The sequence below is a fragment of the Pseudopodoces humilis genome, chromosome 2 (genome assembly GCF_049639895.1).
Source record: "Pseudopodoces humilis isolate 2021_Gansu_Grassland_sample_001 chromosome 2, ASM4963989v1, whole genome shotgun sequence".
In the NCBI taxonomy this organism is placed as follows: domain Eukaryota; kingdom Metazoa; phylum Chordata; class Aves; order Passeriformes; family Paridae; genus Pseudopodoces; species Pseudopodoces humilis.
In genome coordinates this window covers 71,843,951-71,859,855 of record NC_142201.1, presented here as the reverse complement: position 1 = coordinate 71,859,855, position 15,905 = coordinate 71,843,951, and the positions used below count along the sequence as shown (strand labels likewise).

At 39.5% G+C, this 15,905-nt stretch overlaps 1 protein-coding gene across 3 annotated transcripts in view; it reads left to right on the top strand.

The window, feature by feature from the left end:
- RNF17 (ring finger protein 17) overlaps nucleotides 1-15,597 on the top strand; it is a 41,433-nt gene extending 25,836 nt beyond the window's left edge. For all 3 annotated transcript variants that reach the window (XM_088051474.1, XM_088051472.1, XM_088051473.1), the window contains 14 exons: nucleotides 590-708; nucleotides 1,312-1,402; nucleotides 2,252-2,367; nucleotides 2,692-2,993; nucleotides 4,135-4,298; nucleotides 5,096-5,215; nucleotides 7,669-7,749; nucleotides 8,404-8,529; nucleotides 10,764-10,868; nucleotides 11,429-11,579; nucleotides 12,487-12,622; nucleotides 13,946-14,135; nucleotides 14,459-14,560; nucleotides 15,416-15,597. In XM_088051474.1, coding sequence (XP_087907600.1) covers nucleotides 590-708; nucleotides 1,312-1,402; nucleotides 2,252-2,367; nucleotides 2,692-2,993; nucleotides 4,135-4,298; nucleotides 5,096-5,215; nucleotides 7,669-7,749; nucleotides 8,404-8,529; nucleotides 10,764-10,868; nucleotides 11,429-11,579; nucleotides 12,487-12,622; nucleotides 13,946-14,135; nucleotides 14,459-14,557 — 1,800 coding nt within the window. In that variant the 3' untranslated portion in view covers nucleotides 14,558-14,560; nucleotides 15,416-15,597. The remainder of the gene's footprint in view (nucleotides 1-589; nucleotides 709-1,311; nucleotides 1,403-2,251; nucleotides 2,368-2,691; nucleotides 2,994-4,134; nucleotides 4,299-5,095; nucleotides 5,216-7,668; nucleotides 7,750-8,403; nucleotides 8,530-10,763; nucleotides 10,869-11,428; nucleotides 11,580-12,486; nucleotides 12,623-13,945; nucleotides 14,136-14,458; nucleotides 14,561-15,415) is intronic.
- Nucleotides 15,598-15,905: the final 308 nt, after the last annotated feature.

Sequence of the window (15,905 nt, the reverse complement as noted above, 5' to 3'; positions counted from 1 at the left end):
CATGTAGCTATAACATTTTCCAAATTAAGTTCACACAGCACTGCTTGAAACGTGAGTTTTGTTGTACCACTTTGAAAATAATGAGCACCAGGATAAGCATTTTGTGACTAGATACTTGTGTCTCCAAAGTAAGAATGGCTTTTTGATCACACAGACAACCCAGGACTGGATTGCTGTTGATTTTTTTTCCCACCATTATCAGGTTGTGCCCAGGGGTTTTTTTATCAGGAAGCAGAAATGGGACTTAGTGTACTTGAGGTTTGCATCACCTGCTTTCTGAGCCTAAGAGCCTTCAAACAGCTATTTAACCCCATCAGAATAAAAAGCAAGGGGTGGAGGGGAGGTACTTCAGTGTTTCTTGGTTTACCAAAAAGTCAGTAAAGTTATTCAACCCCCTTTGAGCACATTTGTACAGTTTGTCCCTTTGCTATGCTGTGGTAGTTGCTTGAGTTGTGATGAAGTATTTCAGTGCAAAAGGCATTTGTTGAATCCCAGTAATGTTTGGAATTTTTTAACCTCCTCAGGGATGCTTTGAATTATAATTTCTTACAGATAACAGAGGGATTTTGTTGTTTCTTGCCTGTAACAGGTACTACTTTATGATTCTGGAGCTGAAAAAACAGTGGAAGTGAGCTGTCTGAGAAAACTTGAGGAAAACATGAAGACCATTAGGACATTAGCAATAGAGTGTTCACTGACAGAAATAAGGTAGTCTTTCCCTTATATTAAGTGACAGCATTAGAAACTAATAATGACTTATTATTTGTTAGCACTGATTATCTAAGATTTGGATGTGGTTTTCTTTTTGAATAAAGAAATTGGGTGGTGGCTGTGATTTATTAAATAAAGGTTTGGCGTTTTTCTAAGGGTTATACTGTATAGTAGTAAAGCAGAAACTGCTGTAGAAATAAATAATATTTATAGGTTGAATCACAAAACAATGAACAGATTTATTTCATTGAATACTCTCTTGGCTCAGAATTTGAGGTGAATTTGATCTTGTGAAACTGTGGAATGAGGGTCTCTTTCTAGACTGTTATGACAGGTGTCATAACTTCAAGAACTCATGATCCTCCTCATTTTGAAGTTTTGTGCTTGCATTTTTAATTTTTCTTCTTGCAGAAATCCAGAAATTCATAATGATTTCATGTTACTCTTGACTGCAGTAGAGTTTCTTTTTTTTTTTCTGTAACAGTTTAGTCAGTTTAAAAAAAAAAAAGCCAAGTTTTTAGCAGAGGGAAGAGTTGGAGGTTGTACTCAAGAGATGCCTACTTCTTTTGTACCTAGAGAGTATAATTTGTTCTGTGTTAGACCGACAGGTGGAAGCACACAGTGGACAGCAACAGTGTGTGAACGCTTATCCTATTACCTAACCGGAGCACAAGTAAAAATAGTCATACAGGTTTGTAATCAAAACCAGTGGTATTTATAAAATTTCTGTTATGCTTTTTGCTAATTTGGGATTTTTTTTTCCTGAATATTTTACCTTTCAGAATGTCATGAATAGAACTTGGTTGTATAGCTGTTTGCTCTAGGGAAAAAGGTGCTGCTTCGTCTTTTTTACTTTTGTAACTCACTGGAGCATAAGAGCAGCTGGCTACCCAGTGTGGAGAGAACTTCATCTTTGATAGATTTGGTTGCTGAAGAATAGTAGGTGTATCTTTGGGGTCACTAGATGCTGACAGCCTTTCTGTCAGACGAACAAGCTGCTCAGGTTCTTGATGAGAATGATTTCAGCAGCTACTATATTACTATATTTTCAGGCCTCAGAGACTGAAGGAATTAATCCAGTCCTATATGAATATCATTAGTAATTGATCTCTTCCACAGTTTAAAAAAAAAGAAAAAACAAACCAGGATTATTAGAAGAGTTTGATTTGTTCAGCATCTCTTGGCAGCTGCCAGTGGTATTTTACAGTGTGTGTGGAAATAAAGCAGTGATGAGTGAAGTTATTTATGCATGGTTTTAAATCTCCTTCTGAAAAACAAGTGTTTGGCACTTGATTCTATTAAAAAAGCTGAGGGAAAGAGCAATATTTTATTCTAGAACCTTTTTTAATGTCATGTGTAGAATAAGTGATAAAATGATTGGAACTGTCATATGGATTAAATAAATTTTTGTCTTCTCATGTGGGCATCAGTTGTTCGAGGATGTTTGATTGACAGTACCAATAAAATGAAAAATATGCTTGTAGTTTAGAGGAAATGTGTATTTGTAGTATGTTATCCAGCTCTCTCCAATTTTTTCCAGGAAAATGATGTGGGTTGTGCGTTGCCTGTGAAAATTCTTTTCAAAGATGAAACAGGAAAAATGACTGATACTTCTGAATTCCTTATTGAACAGGGTTTGGCTCTTAGAAACAGAAGGTTTGGATACTTATTTTTTATAGTCTCTCAGACTCTGATGTTCATATTTGACCAAACTAATAAGTAAATCAAAAAATTTGGATCATGTTCTACAGTTCTAGCAATAGAACTCCATCTTCAATGGAATTCCTTGAGTATGGTGTTATTTTTTGTATCCACAGCACATTTCAGTTCTCTTAAGTTTGTAGATGAGATGCTTGACAGTATTTTGAGATGCCTTTGCCACTTCTGTGTGTTTGGTTTTCTTATTTGCATTATTGTGTAGTTTTGCACTTTTCAAGTTCTTTGTTAGTTAATACATTGATATTTGATTGAATCTTCTAGAACTGGTAAAGTTGATGGGGCTTGCTTAGTCTCCAAGGAGCATCTTGAGGTACGCTTTGAGAATGCGCAGCTGGATGGTTGCAATTCCAAAATTACATATGCAAGAAACAAGAATGTTCCAGAGGAAAATACCACTCTTTCAGAGAGTGAACAAAAGTCACTCAAAACAGACAAGCCACTGCTGCATTCAGAAATGGATGATGTTTATAAATCTCCCATTGTTCCTGAAGCAAAAGTATTCCAGGCTGTAGTGAGTTGTATTGGAAGTGATGGAACTATTTATATAATACCAAAATCATTTGGTGAGTTTACATAGAAGAAAATACATTTATGAATCTGAGTGCTCTTGAGTATCAGAGTGTATACTAGAACACTCTGGTATATGTTCACTGTTCTGAAAGATTCCTCTTGGGAGGTGATGTCGTTTGGTGTGAGGGGCAAGGATTCTCTCTGTCGTTAAATCAGTTTTTCTGTCCTTCCACCCTCCCCAAAAAAAACCCCCAAAAAAATCCAAAAACCCAAAGCATTTGGATGGGCAGTTACTTGCCTTTCTCCTCTAGGCTGTAATGGATAAAGCAGCAAGTGCTTTATTCTGTAATGTTGACTGTTAAAGTAAATGTAGTAGTTTACTTCAAAATGATGAAGATACAGTCATAATGATTCTTGGAAGTTACCTTGGTTCTCAGATACTGCTGTATTTTTTTCCTTCAGTTTAAGCTCAGTATACAGTTTCTTCAGGCTGTTTATTTGCATTGTGATACATTCTATATCTCACAATGTTTTCTGTTTGTATTATTTTCTTCTGACAGCTGAAGTGTCAGTCTTCAGTTCCATGTTAGTATATTGTGCTTCAGAGAAATATTTACATATGAGGACATTAATTCTATCTTTTTTGCTCCACAAGTACATTTAACTACTAGATTATGTAGCTATTTTTATTCATAAAACTTTGAAATTCAAAGTACAGTAACTTCACTTGCACAAAAGACTGTGTATCCTTCCTGCAGTTCTTGCTGTAGGCTGTACCCATAGCAAAAAAGTCTTTTCTGGACACCTCTTCTGTGTTATTTCGTGGTGTCCTACCACTGAAACAGTGGTCTGGGAGTTGTTGTCTTGTTCATGCTTTGTTTGGCTCTGATATTAGTGCTGCCTAGGTGTCAGTTACAAAGTTTATAGACTCTTGTATAAGTTCTTCTGAGATTAGAATTCAGAATTACTAATGACTTCAGAATTGGAAATGAATGCAGTTTACTGTTTAAGTAGTAACTCATATTGAACATACATACTGTATCAGTGTTGGAAAATATATTTTGGAGAGGCACATGTGTTTTATGTTTATACATGTCTTGATCTGAATCTGATGGGGTTTAATGATGGAAGTGTTTTGCATGAATGTTAGGGACTATTTTTAATAATTTGTTCTTTTTCGTCCCGTCTCCTAAGAAACTGCACTAACCAAACTGATGGCTGAAATACAAAATACCTTCAAAGGCCTTGGTCTCCTTATACCCTACTGCTGGAAAAAGGGAGAAGCCTGTGTTGTAAGAGGATCAGATACTATGTGGTATCGAGCTAGAATTGTAGAAGTCAGCGGTAGTACTCTGCAGGTAAGTTTGATTGTATGGGGGGAAGGGGAGAGGGTGTATGTATATCTGCATATGCATGTTTAAAAAAGGCATATCATCTAATCCTCTAAAATAAATAATGGATTTCACATTTTTTTGTTCAGCTGACCTTATTATGCAGATGTTTATTCTGCTTAAAAGTGTTGATTACTGCCCTCATTTTCACATTTATTTTAAAGATCAAATCTGTCTATCTATTTCAGTTGTCATAATTTTTCCTGTAGTTTCCTTAGCAATGATAAATTTTCTTAAGTAAAAAGCTGCACTTGATCTCCTGTAAGTAATTCTTTCTAGGTTTTTTATTTTACTGTTCTTACTGTATGTAGAATGCTTTGAAAATCAAGTTTAGCATCCCACGCCTCCTCTATCCCCACCCAAAAAGTATCACTTGTCTGTTTTGAATTCTTTCTGCTGCACAGGTGTAGAGCTTCTCATTAGCAGTTAATCTTACCTAAGCTCTTGAGTCTGCTCATGATTATTGAATGCAGATTTGCAAAATCTATCCTAGGTCACAATTTTTTTTCCTTTCAATTTTAAGCTGATGTTTGTTATTCCACAAAAGATGGGAATTCTTGCAAGAGAAGCTTTTAAACTGAATTCCTAATCTGCTACTTTTTTAATCCTTTCTTGCTTTTCCTCTTTGTCATATCACCTACTTAGCATCAAACCATTAGGTTTTTTTCCCTCCAGAAAAGTAATGCTGTAAATGAACTCATTCCCTTACTAAACTTAATGTAGAAACCAGAAATTATTTCAAGAAAGCTTTGTATTTCCTATAGGTACAGTACATAGATCATGGTTACATAGAGAGCATTCCTCAGTGTCACCTGTATCCAACTACATTTTACACCAGCATTCCTCCATTTTGCATCCCATGTCAGCTCTACAAGACTCTGCCGGTGAGTAATGGCACATCTGTGTGTTAGTAGGTGGTTACTCAAATCAATACCCTGCTTAGTCAGAAAGGTTGAGAATTGTTGCTGGTATCTTCTCTTGCCTGCAAGGATTCAGAGGAGAGATCATGAGGATTGTTTCAGCAGGTCCTTATCAGGACCCAACAGATTTGCTTTATGAGGGGACCATGCTTGAAAGGTTGCTGTCTGCGGAGTTAAACCTTTGTGAGACAGGACACTGCAGGGTTGTCAGAGGGATACTCTGAAATGGTAATTCATTTTGCAACAGCAGCAACAAAAAGTAAGTCCTGGACTTCTTAATGCAGAATGCCCAGACAATCTGAAATTTTCCAGTCCTGCAAAACCGTGTTTCTAACATTCAGAATTTGGCTGTGTAGGAAACTACCTAAACCAATACAGGTGAATTGTTTTAGGGGTTTTTGTCAGTAAGTAATTGGTATGTAAATAACACCTTCACATACCACCACACCTTGCTTACTCTGAATGGTGCACTTAGTAAAAGTTAATTACTGGAATAACCAGCTTGCTTTTATTGCTGGAAGCAGTTAAACTGATAGAGTAAGGAAGGTTGCTGCCCCAGCAGGGGCAGTGGGGTGCCTGCAATATGTGGGGCAGGGACAGGCAGCAGACCTGCCAGGGAAGTGTAGCATGCCCAGGTAGGAAACCTCCTGTAGCAGGTGGTGAGAGGGCTGTGTAGCATCAGGGAGGCTGAGGAGGAGTTGGATAGCTGGTTCCAAGTGCAGTCTGCGGTGGACCTGCAGCCAAACAGCCAGAAACCCTCCCAGCAACACGGGTAGAAGAGAGAAGGGGCAGTACAATAATGCAGAAGAATGGAAGCTTGCAATGGCAAGGACCTGCAAGAAGAAGAGATTTTCCCTAGAGTGTGAGGTGCACTTGCAGCACTGCTTCATCACTCTGCAAGCTGCTGCTGAAGACAAAGCAGTCACACAAGGACAGAGGCTGGGGCAGAGGAGGGCAGCTCCCCACATAACCCCCAGTGCAGCTGACAAAAGGCAGTGGGTGATAGAGTGGGTTCTCCCTTTAGAGACGTTCTGAGGATCCCTGTGCTGACATGACACTCTCTAGAGCTCTAGAGAGGGATGGTGCTCCTGCCTGTTTGTATCTGGGACATCGCTGAGAGGCTGCCAGGCCCTGCAGAGTCCACTTACTGTTACCCGCTGCAAGAGTTACCTATTCCTCTTAGCGCTAGTGGTACTCCTCAGACTGTTCCTGGCTGTATCTGCAGGGGTTGGAGATCCCAAGAGTGTTTGTAAGGATCTGTGGTCTGCTGGTAGTTTTTTCTTCAGTCCTGTCTGTCAGAGGGAAGGTGTTTGAAAGGTGCAGTCCAGTCTGGTGAGTTAAGAAATGATTACAGGACTGTTCCCACAGCCAGTGTTTGGGCTGCTTGGATGATGGCACTCACCTTGAGGAATCTGGTCTGCTGGGGTGCTGCGGGGCCCACCTCTCAGAGAAGAGGAGGAGCATCTTTGATCCATAGGCATGCCAAGCCTGGAGAAACATCTCAGGTCAGCAGGAGAGCGCCTGAAGAGCAGCACCTGTGGGAGCATGTCCAGGGAAGGGCGATGAAGATCAGAGGGCTGGAGCACCTCTCCTGTGAAGACAGGTTGAGAGAATTGGGGCTGTTCACTCTGGAGAACAGAAGTCTCCAGCCTGGAAACCTTCTGCACCCTCCAATACCTAAAGGGGGCTACAAGAGAGCTGGGGAGGGTCTCCTTACAAGGTCATGGAGTGATAGGACAAGTGGGAGCATCTTCAAGCTGACAGAGAGCAGGTTTTGATTTGATACTAGCAAGAAAATTTTTGCTACAAGGGTAGCAAGACATGGGAACAGGCTGCCCAGGGATGTTGATGCCCCATCCCCAAAGTGTTCAAGGCCAGGTTGGAGAGGGCTTGGAGCAGCCAAGGTCTAGTGGATGGTGCCCCTGCCCATGGCAGGAGGGTTGAAACTCGATCTTTAAGGTCCTTTCCAACCCAAACTAGACTATGGTTCTATGAAAGACAGGCTTGTAAGCATACAGGTTGGAAAGCAGATACAGCACAGAATAAAAGAAGTATTTAAGGTATTCTGTGTTTTGTTATGTGTTATCTTAGATTCTGTAATTCTTTGGATTATGCTTCGGATGATCTTGTACACATATATTATTATGTGTACATGATACTGGTTAGATTTGCAAAGCAGCATCTCTTTCTAAGCCATTTCAGGATCTGAAAATTGTGGGTTGCATTGTCACAAATTTTAATGCACCAAATAGCAGATAGCATTTAAATCATTGTAGACAAATCAAACTAATGATGTATGTTTTCCAAGTCAATTTTTTTTTTTAATGATAGTCATGCATTATCATCTACCCCAAGAACATGAAGAATATTGCTTGTTAGCTTCTTAATGTGTGGGTTTCTTGCTTTTCTCTAAATAGATTGGAAATTTTTGGCAGCAGGATGCAGTGGATTACCTTCAAGAACTTCTGAAAAATGAAGAGGTTGAAATTCATGTTGAGGTAGCCTAATTCATTCACAGATGTGGAATGAAGCAAAGTTTTTGTTGTCTTCTTCCTTTTAACTGGCATTAAGAATGGTACATGGAGGAGTACAGCAGTAAATGTATTTCTTAGACAAAACAAAAAACACAACTAAGCTTCCTTCGCCCATGACTTTACCTTTATTATGGCTTTCAGGTCTTAAATATGTCCATTGGAGTTAGTGCTGTTTTTACCCTGTTCATACTGAGTTGTCATTCTGACAAGTAACCTACTTATCTGCAGCATAAATGGTTGTAAATTCTATTTTAAGTGATAAAATTCTGACATAATTAAGTATGGATGTGCCTAAATTTATTTATTAAAATTATAGGGGAACACATCATCTGTAAAAAGCTGCCTGAAAACAAGCCAGTTTAATGATAAATTGTGAAGGGGAAGGGTTTGAGTGTGCAAACATGGGATAATATTTCAGTGTTAGAATGAGCAATTGGTGCAGCCATATCAGAAAGAGAGATACTTCCTTTTGTTTTATAACTGATGTTAATAGGCATCTCAGTCTTGTATCTGAGTGTTATGCATATCAGCATGAGAGGTTTGAATTTTCTGGTTATTACTTCTATAGCTTCAGTCACAGTTTTACTATCACAGTCCTGTTTTGTCCTGTGTAAATAGGAATTACCAGATAACCCATGGGGCAAGTTGTCCATCAGCCTGTATTTTGGGGGGATGTCACTTTCATCCTTCATGGCGTACCAGAAGTACTGTGTTGCTGAAGATTGCCAGGACATACAAAAGCTGGTGAGACACGTGTATGTGTGTGTCTGTGTGTGTTTGTCCCTTTTGCTGTTCTAACATTGGAAAGATTATTCAGTTGCTTGTTGTAACCTTGGAGGATTTGTTACTTTTTTAGTATTTCTGTGTGGTTTTGTGCTGTAAGCAGCAGTAGGACCAAGCACACAGGTCTGCAGCACAGCACAGGGAGCTACAATGTGCTGATAAGACTCTTGGAACAGCAAATTGCCAAGAGTTTGTTCAAGGACTGTAATGAAAACAGATTTTTGCACTTCTTTTTAAAGTCCAACTATTTTTTTTGTTCCTCTGAAACACAAAGAGTAGGGTAATACTCTTATCACTTGAAGGGATTAATTACTCATAGAAATATATGCAAGGATGGAGTAAATTAAGTCAAGTTTCATCATAAATCCAGTGATTTATAGGGAAGTTTAGAAACCTCTTTATTCCAAGAGTCTAGGACACTTATCTGATGTTCTTTAGAGGAGAATTGAAGTTTCCACCTAACTTCATTGTCTTAACACAAAACACCCATACATAAGTAATTTCTATTTTAATTTTTTTGTTTCTTGAAATCTGAGGTTAAGACTTTGTATAAACATTTTTCTCTTAATTCTCTTATGGTCTGCCAATGTACTTTTCTTTCCAACATTCATCTTTGCTTCAGAAAGTAATTTTCCAGTACAGAGTCTGCTGCTGTCACTGCTGGTGCAAGGCTCAAGTTTTCTGGCAGTGGGCTCATGATGCAGTTAGAAAATTCCCTCAGTTTATATTAGAACTGAATAACATGGAAAACTAATTGTAAATTAGTCTCTTACTGCATTTTCATAAAAATCAGCATGACGCAGCTTTCAGCAAACTAAATATAGATTTGGAAATGAGATTTGTACCTTTAACACGAAAATTACATTTGGAAAACAAAAATAAAGCTGTGTAAGAAGGTTGTGAGCAAGAAGCATTCAGAATGCCTGAAGTGCTTTCCTCGAGGAATTAATAGCATTAAGCAGATCAATTCCAGGAGTAAGTGACTTCGTAAGAAAATGAGCATCAGAAGTGTTCAGTTGTAGACCAGAAAAGAAGCAAGGCATCCAGAACTCGAGCTGCACTTCAGAAACAGCAGAAATGGGAAGCAAGCAGCTCTGAACACGTTCAAATGTAATCAGTTCTGGTTTTAGCTGTAGAGGCTCAGCAGCCATGCTCACAAGACAGCTAAAGTGCGTTTTTTAAGGACTTCATTCTCTTTTGCGAGCCTCACAGCTGCTGGCGGTGGCTTTTGCAGAGCTCACTGCACCCATTGCTGCAGTGCTGCATCACTGTCTTTGAGCTGCGCTTGTGTTGAGCTGCGCTGATGAGTTTAGGAGCTGGTCTTTGTTGCCATATGGCAATCCTAGCTTAGGCATTAGCCTGAAAGGTTCTTGGTAGGGCAGTAGGATGTTGGAGGATGCATCAGAACCTCCAAGGGTGCTGAGATTTACAGCAGTGATTCATTCCAGGTGTGTGTGTCCAAGTGTAGTCAGGTGGCTCCTGACTCAGAGTGCTCCTGATAGTTCTGCGAAATCTGGCATTCAGTTTGTGTATCTGTGATTTAGTTAGACATCCTTTCTTTGCTTGTAGGAGTACATACTTTGAATGGACAAAGTAATTTTTTCCTAGTTAAAGTTTGAGGAACATCATGATTTTTTATACTGCATCCTCTGTCAGATCCTGCAGGGGAGAGAAAGGGTCATAATTCATTGTTTCATTTTCCAGTTACAGATGTTGCCTCTACTTTTCTCAGGGCATGATGAAGAGTGTTCAAGTAAATGTGTAAAAATGTATTTTTGAGAGATAGTACATTTTGCTACACATCATGTTTTAGGTAAGAGATAATAGGTCTCTTCATGACATATGATCCAGCTAAGCTGTGTGTCGTATATCCTTCTAAAAGCGTAAATTTTTAAAATTACATTTAATTTAATGCACTAGGGTTTATTTTGTGGTGAACCAAATGCAGTAATGACGTGTAGAATACAAGCTGTAAAATGCATGGTTCTAAAAGAAGATACACTGGACAACGCCATGCTGCTGAGAAAAGTCTCTATCTGTACATTGTAATGTCGGGTTTTTTCCATCAGGGGCACGCTGCTTTTTTTTTTTATTATTGCTTTCTTAGGTAACCCCTTCGAGCCAGAAGTCACACCTAAGTTAGTTTCTATTTTGTTAATCAGTATGATGCTCAGCTGAAGTCTGTCTTGGTCTAGGGGGTATTTGAAGGAGACCTTTCGCCTTCGTACCTGCTGCAGCCACTGCCTGTTCCGGGAGAAACCTTTCCTGTCACTGTTACCCACTTGGTGTCCCCTAAGGAGGTAAGTGTGTCTGGTCAGCATCTCACATGCAGCAGTCCCACAGAGCTGGTGAAAAGGAAATCACAGCTGGTAGTCTTAGAGTGTTAGAGGCTGCAGAATGGTCCTGAGCTATTGGGGCAGGGGGTTGTGTGGGGCAGCTCTCTGAATGAACTCTTATTTGAAATAACCTCATAGGTGGGGGCAGTGAAACTCTAATCATTTCTCGAGAAAAATGTATTTAAAGAATTAACACTACTGCAGTCTGGTACTTAGCTTTTTTATTAAGAAAATAGGTCATTGGATTTTAATGTGGCAGAGCAGTAGCGAATTCTGTGTAAGCCCACACAGCTACCTGGAGTTCTGCCCCATCTCCCAGGCAAAAGGCAGAATGTCCTGTGCATTGATCAAATAAAAGATTCCTACATGTACTTTGAATGTTGAATGATGAAACAGAGACGAAAGGGGAGGTGCTGAACCTTTCAAAGGTGGGATTTGGATTAAAAGTAATCTTTTAATAATGGTTGGAATTCCTAGTTTCTAAACTGCAAAAATAGTAACATCAGAGCCTTTTCTTTAAATAGGCTTATATTTGTCTCGGTTCTTCTGGGAACCTTACTAAACACTCTGCCACAGAGAGAGCTGCTAGCCGTGACTCAGAGAGCCTTACTAAAGCCCTGAAGTGGTGCAATAAAATTGTAAAGACTCTTCCTCATCTAACAAACTTCAAAAAAGGTATGTTGTGTGTTTATTTTCCCTGTTGTTTCATGTAGATATTCAGAAAGCCTGAGTTTCCATTTCTATTTCTATGTGTCTTTTTTAAATAAACTTTTTGGAGAGTAAGGGGTAACATCACACTACAATTACATGATACACTATAATAGGTTTTTACTCTTCATTAAATTGATGCTTTTTGTCATTCTACTCTACTGGAAAATGATGGACAGAACTCAGACTCCTGATGCCTGTTAGATTATGAGCTGACTTTAGATCACATTTGTCAGTAATAAAACTTTTCTCTAAAGGCATCTGTCACTGAACTGTGAAAATTTTATTAAACATTCAAAAGACGAAAGTTATGTACAGAAAATCATGCTATAAAGGTTTAGAAGTCGTGTGAGCCCAGAGGAGCACCAGTTGAACGTCCAGAGCTGTTGGGCCTAAACTAACACAAGTATGGCTGTCTAAAACCTGGTGAAGAAAAACCGTTCTCCCTCGTACTTGATTCTGCCAGCTCATAAAGCTGTGGGTGAGATTTTTGGCATTATCTGCCTCCTGTCTTCCAGACCTGTGTCTATTCACTTGGAGATCAGTCTGTTTACTAACTGGATTGTGCAGATGAGTCCAGGTTGAAAAGTTGGAACATAAAACTGTTTGAATCACTGTCTTTTCACCAAGCAATTCGCTGTTACTTCTCACCATTGCCATGTGATGTAGAGAAACTTGACTTAAATTGCATTGTACTGATTGGAGCGGAGTTCAGAGAGAATTGGAGGATGCAGGGAACAAAATCATAGGCCAGTTTTGATAAGGAAGAGGAGACTTAATCTTGGTCACAAAGTAAAGTGGATTTTCAAGTTTGTACTGCACTGAGTACTGTGGGGTATTATGTGATGGTTTTGATTTTTTTGTTCTTTTACAGAACTGCCTTGCCTTGCAGAGTATGTGGATGGTTTATGGTATAGAGCAAAGCTCCTCTCTGTTGCACAGCTTGTCCCTGTTCAGATTCTGGTTCAGTTCGTTGACTATGGTACTTACTTAGTTGCCCCAACAAGCAGGTAAATAAGTAAGAAAAAATGCATGTAAAATGTCTGTGTGTGTGTATGTATGTATACACTTAGATCATAAAATATGTACTTACAAATAAATATATGTATGTTATTTTATATAACTACATATATATATTCTTTACCATAATTTACTATTCAATTTCAGTTAAAGTGGTTTGGCTGGTTAAATAATTTCTGTCTGCAGGGTGTGGGGTTTGTGCACCTGTTTCTCCATTTCAGGTTGTTCTGAGAAGCCCATTATTATAATACCAGATTTCTCCATTATCTGTGGTTACTTAACCTATGAGTGGGCTCAGGTTAATCTGCTTCTGCACCTGAGAACCTTACTCAAAACAAGGGCTGAGCCCTTCAGGTGTACAAACAAATCCCAATCCTGTGTGACTGTAGTCTACACAAAAGACATCTGGGGAATAAAAGAAAAGGGGTAAGGGAGTATCTGAGTGGGACACACCCTGCTCTGCCTCTGTGGAAAATGGAAGTGTAAATCCCTGTTCTGTGCAGTTCTGAGATGCTCTGGACTGCTCCTCTGCTGACACAGATGTCAGCTGAGTGTCTCAAACTTCCCAGGCTTTTAGGGGCTTCCTAAGCCTGTCTGAGTTTTTCATACAAATACATTTATATATCTATGGATGATAATAGTACTACAGTGCATATATAGAACCTATATATAGTACATATATACACACGCATATGTACTGCTTAATCACAATGACTTGCTCTCAAGCTTATATATGCAAGGAATGTACACTTCCTTGCTGAAGATGATGCAAAAAATGGGGATTTGAACAGATTTTGTGCTTTATGGTCTGTTAGGGTCTTGGGAGACAGTGTCTTCCATTTCAGAGTTGCATTTCCTACTCTGCTTCCCCATTCCCTTGCTTCTGGATAGAAAAATAAAGGATGGGGAGTTGATAATGTAAACCCCAGGTACCTATTTCCAGTAGTGTGTCTAGAGCACATTCAGGCGTGAAGCATTTGGACCACAGAGGTTTGTGGTGCTGCATTGTGATGATTGGCACTTGGATTCCTGTGCTCTGATCCATGTTCAGCTCTTGGGGATGGGTCTCTGATCCTGGGATGGTTTTTGATAGTTCTGTGCTAAGTTCTTCAGAGGGCCCTAGCCCTGTCTGAAGAATTGTTGGGTCTGATATTGGCGTGTTCCCATAGAGCAGGCACTCTCTACGGGTGAGTAGTCCTGGTTCCAGTCCTGGTTCCCACACCATAAAAGTGCTGCATGAGCCACTCAGCCATCCTGGTGTCCTTACTGGCAGGTGGATTGCTGTGGGCAAGCGCTTCTCATTTCGGTTTCAGGTTGCGTCACATCCCTTGTCATCTGCTGAAGTATCCAGTTCAAGCAGTACGAGTTCTGTTGGCAGGATTTAGACCTGCTTCAGATGACAAAAATGTAGAAAGAATTCCTTACTCCCCGGAGTGGAGCCTGAAAGCACTGTGGACCATGGTGGACTGTGTTGAAGGAAAGCGTCTCTCTGCTTCCATACTTGTAAGAAATGCTTATTTATTTTTTTTTCCTAGTTCTTGCTGAGCCTAAAATACTTACTGCTTTGTTTTACTGTGAACCTTCGTAGTTTAAAATTGAAAACCATTTACTGTGAAGGAATTTTGCTAAGAGAAAATGGTGTGGTGTTCCTAATTATGCAAAGTTTCTGGGCATTCCTGTTATTTTGAAAACAGTTTTCTTTACTTAAAAACAGAGGTATCCTTTTTATATTCTCAGTTCCATTTAGACAGTGAGTGCAACCAGTAAAATCTTCTAGTATCAGCTTGAGATTTAAATCTGTAACTGTCAACACTGTAAACTTTCAGACTGTTTCACCAGAGGTTACCATTTCTTTGTATGGAGATGACAAAAATCTGGTTCATCTAAAGCTGATAGAAATGGGTCTTGCAGAGTTGGATGAGTGACACGTAAGTACAGCGATCATGAACTACAAATTCATACCATGGGGGAGGGATGATTTCAGAAGTTGTAAGCAAAGCATGACGTGCCAGAGATGAGATGTGGACGACTAGAGTTTATTTTTTAAAAAATCCCTTCTATCCACACATCCATTCTTTTAGTAAAGTAGTTAATGTAAAACAAAAAAGCTGTTAAAAATTAACTTTTTACACACTGTGACTAAAACCCCCCAGTTTTAAGAACTTACAGGCACTGAAACAAAGAACGCTAGGGTGGTATAACATAAAGAGCTTCTGCCAACACCAGAAGAGGGCAACTTGCAGATGTGGCAGTGTACTCTGCCTGAACAATCAAAACCAATCTTCTTTATTTTCTGCTTTTAATCTTTATCAGGTGCTGGTGGTTCTTAGTGGTTGCTCAGGCAAACATCCATGACAACATACTGGTGTCCACATGTCTAGATAAACATGGAATATTTTTAATGAAGAGCTTTATACTATGTGTTATCCATGGGGAGTACCAGAGACTTGGATTTTCACATTTCTTTGCCAACAGTGTTACATCATATTTTGCCTTCCTATTTAATAAGCACTCTTCTAGCAGATGTGAACAGATGATGTTCCTAACACTTTCTAATACTGAAGTAGTGAAACTATGTATCCACATCTCAATCTTTTCTGGCCTTGGACCCTTAAGTATTGTTCCCTGATACCCTTTTCATAGTAGTAGATGGAACTAATGCATAGTGGTAAAGAATTGGATCAAAACCTGATGCTGGGACATTTGTTCTAGTATCTTGTTTAAAGACTTGGAGGGAAGATGATAGTTTTATTATTGTGACATAAGTCTTGTTTGTGTTTCAGGTTTATTTGGCGACAGTCATCTCCACGCAGCACCAGATAGGGAGCAAACCACTGGGGCTGCATTACTGTCTTTGTTCTGAAACACATTTGCATTGTTGCTGGTTTCTGTTTTCTCTTTCTGGTGGTGTGTTACACCCCTTTCACTTCAGAGTTTGGGAATAAACAGTTTGGTCAGCATGCAACTGAAAGCTTGTTTTCCTTTACCGCTATAGTATGTGAGGCTTCTTTGGGTGTCTCTTTATTTTACTAAATCCTTTACCTGTAAAGCTCAGCCCCTCCCACTCTCTCCAGGGAGAGTTTTGTCTAGATTATCCAGGAATATGATGAAGACTCCACAACCTCTGCAAGCAGCCAGTTCCAGGGCTCAGTCACCCTCCCAGTAAAGCAGCCTCTTGCTGTTCAGAGGGAACCTGCAGTCTGTGCTCATATACACAGAGCCTTGCACACATTTATTCCTTCAAGCTCCCATGAAAGCAAGGGTCCAAAGCTG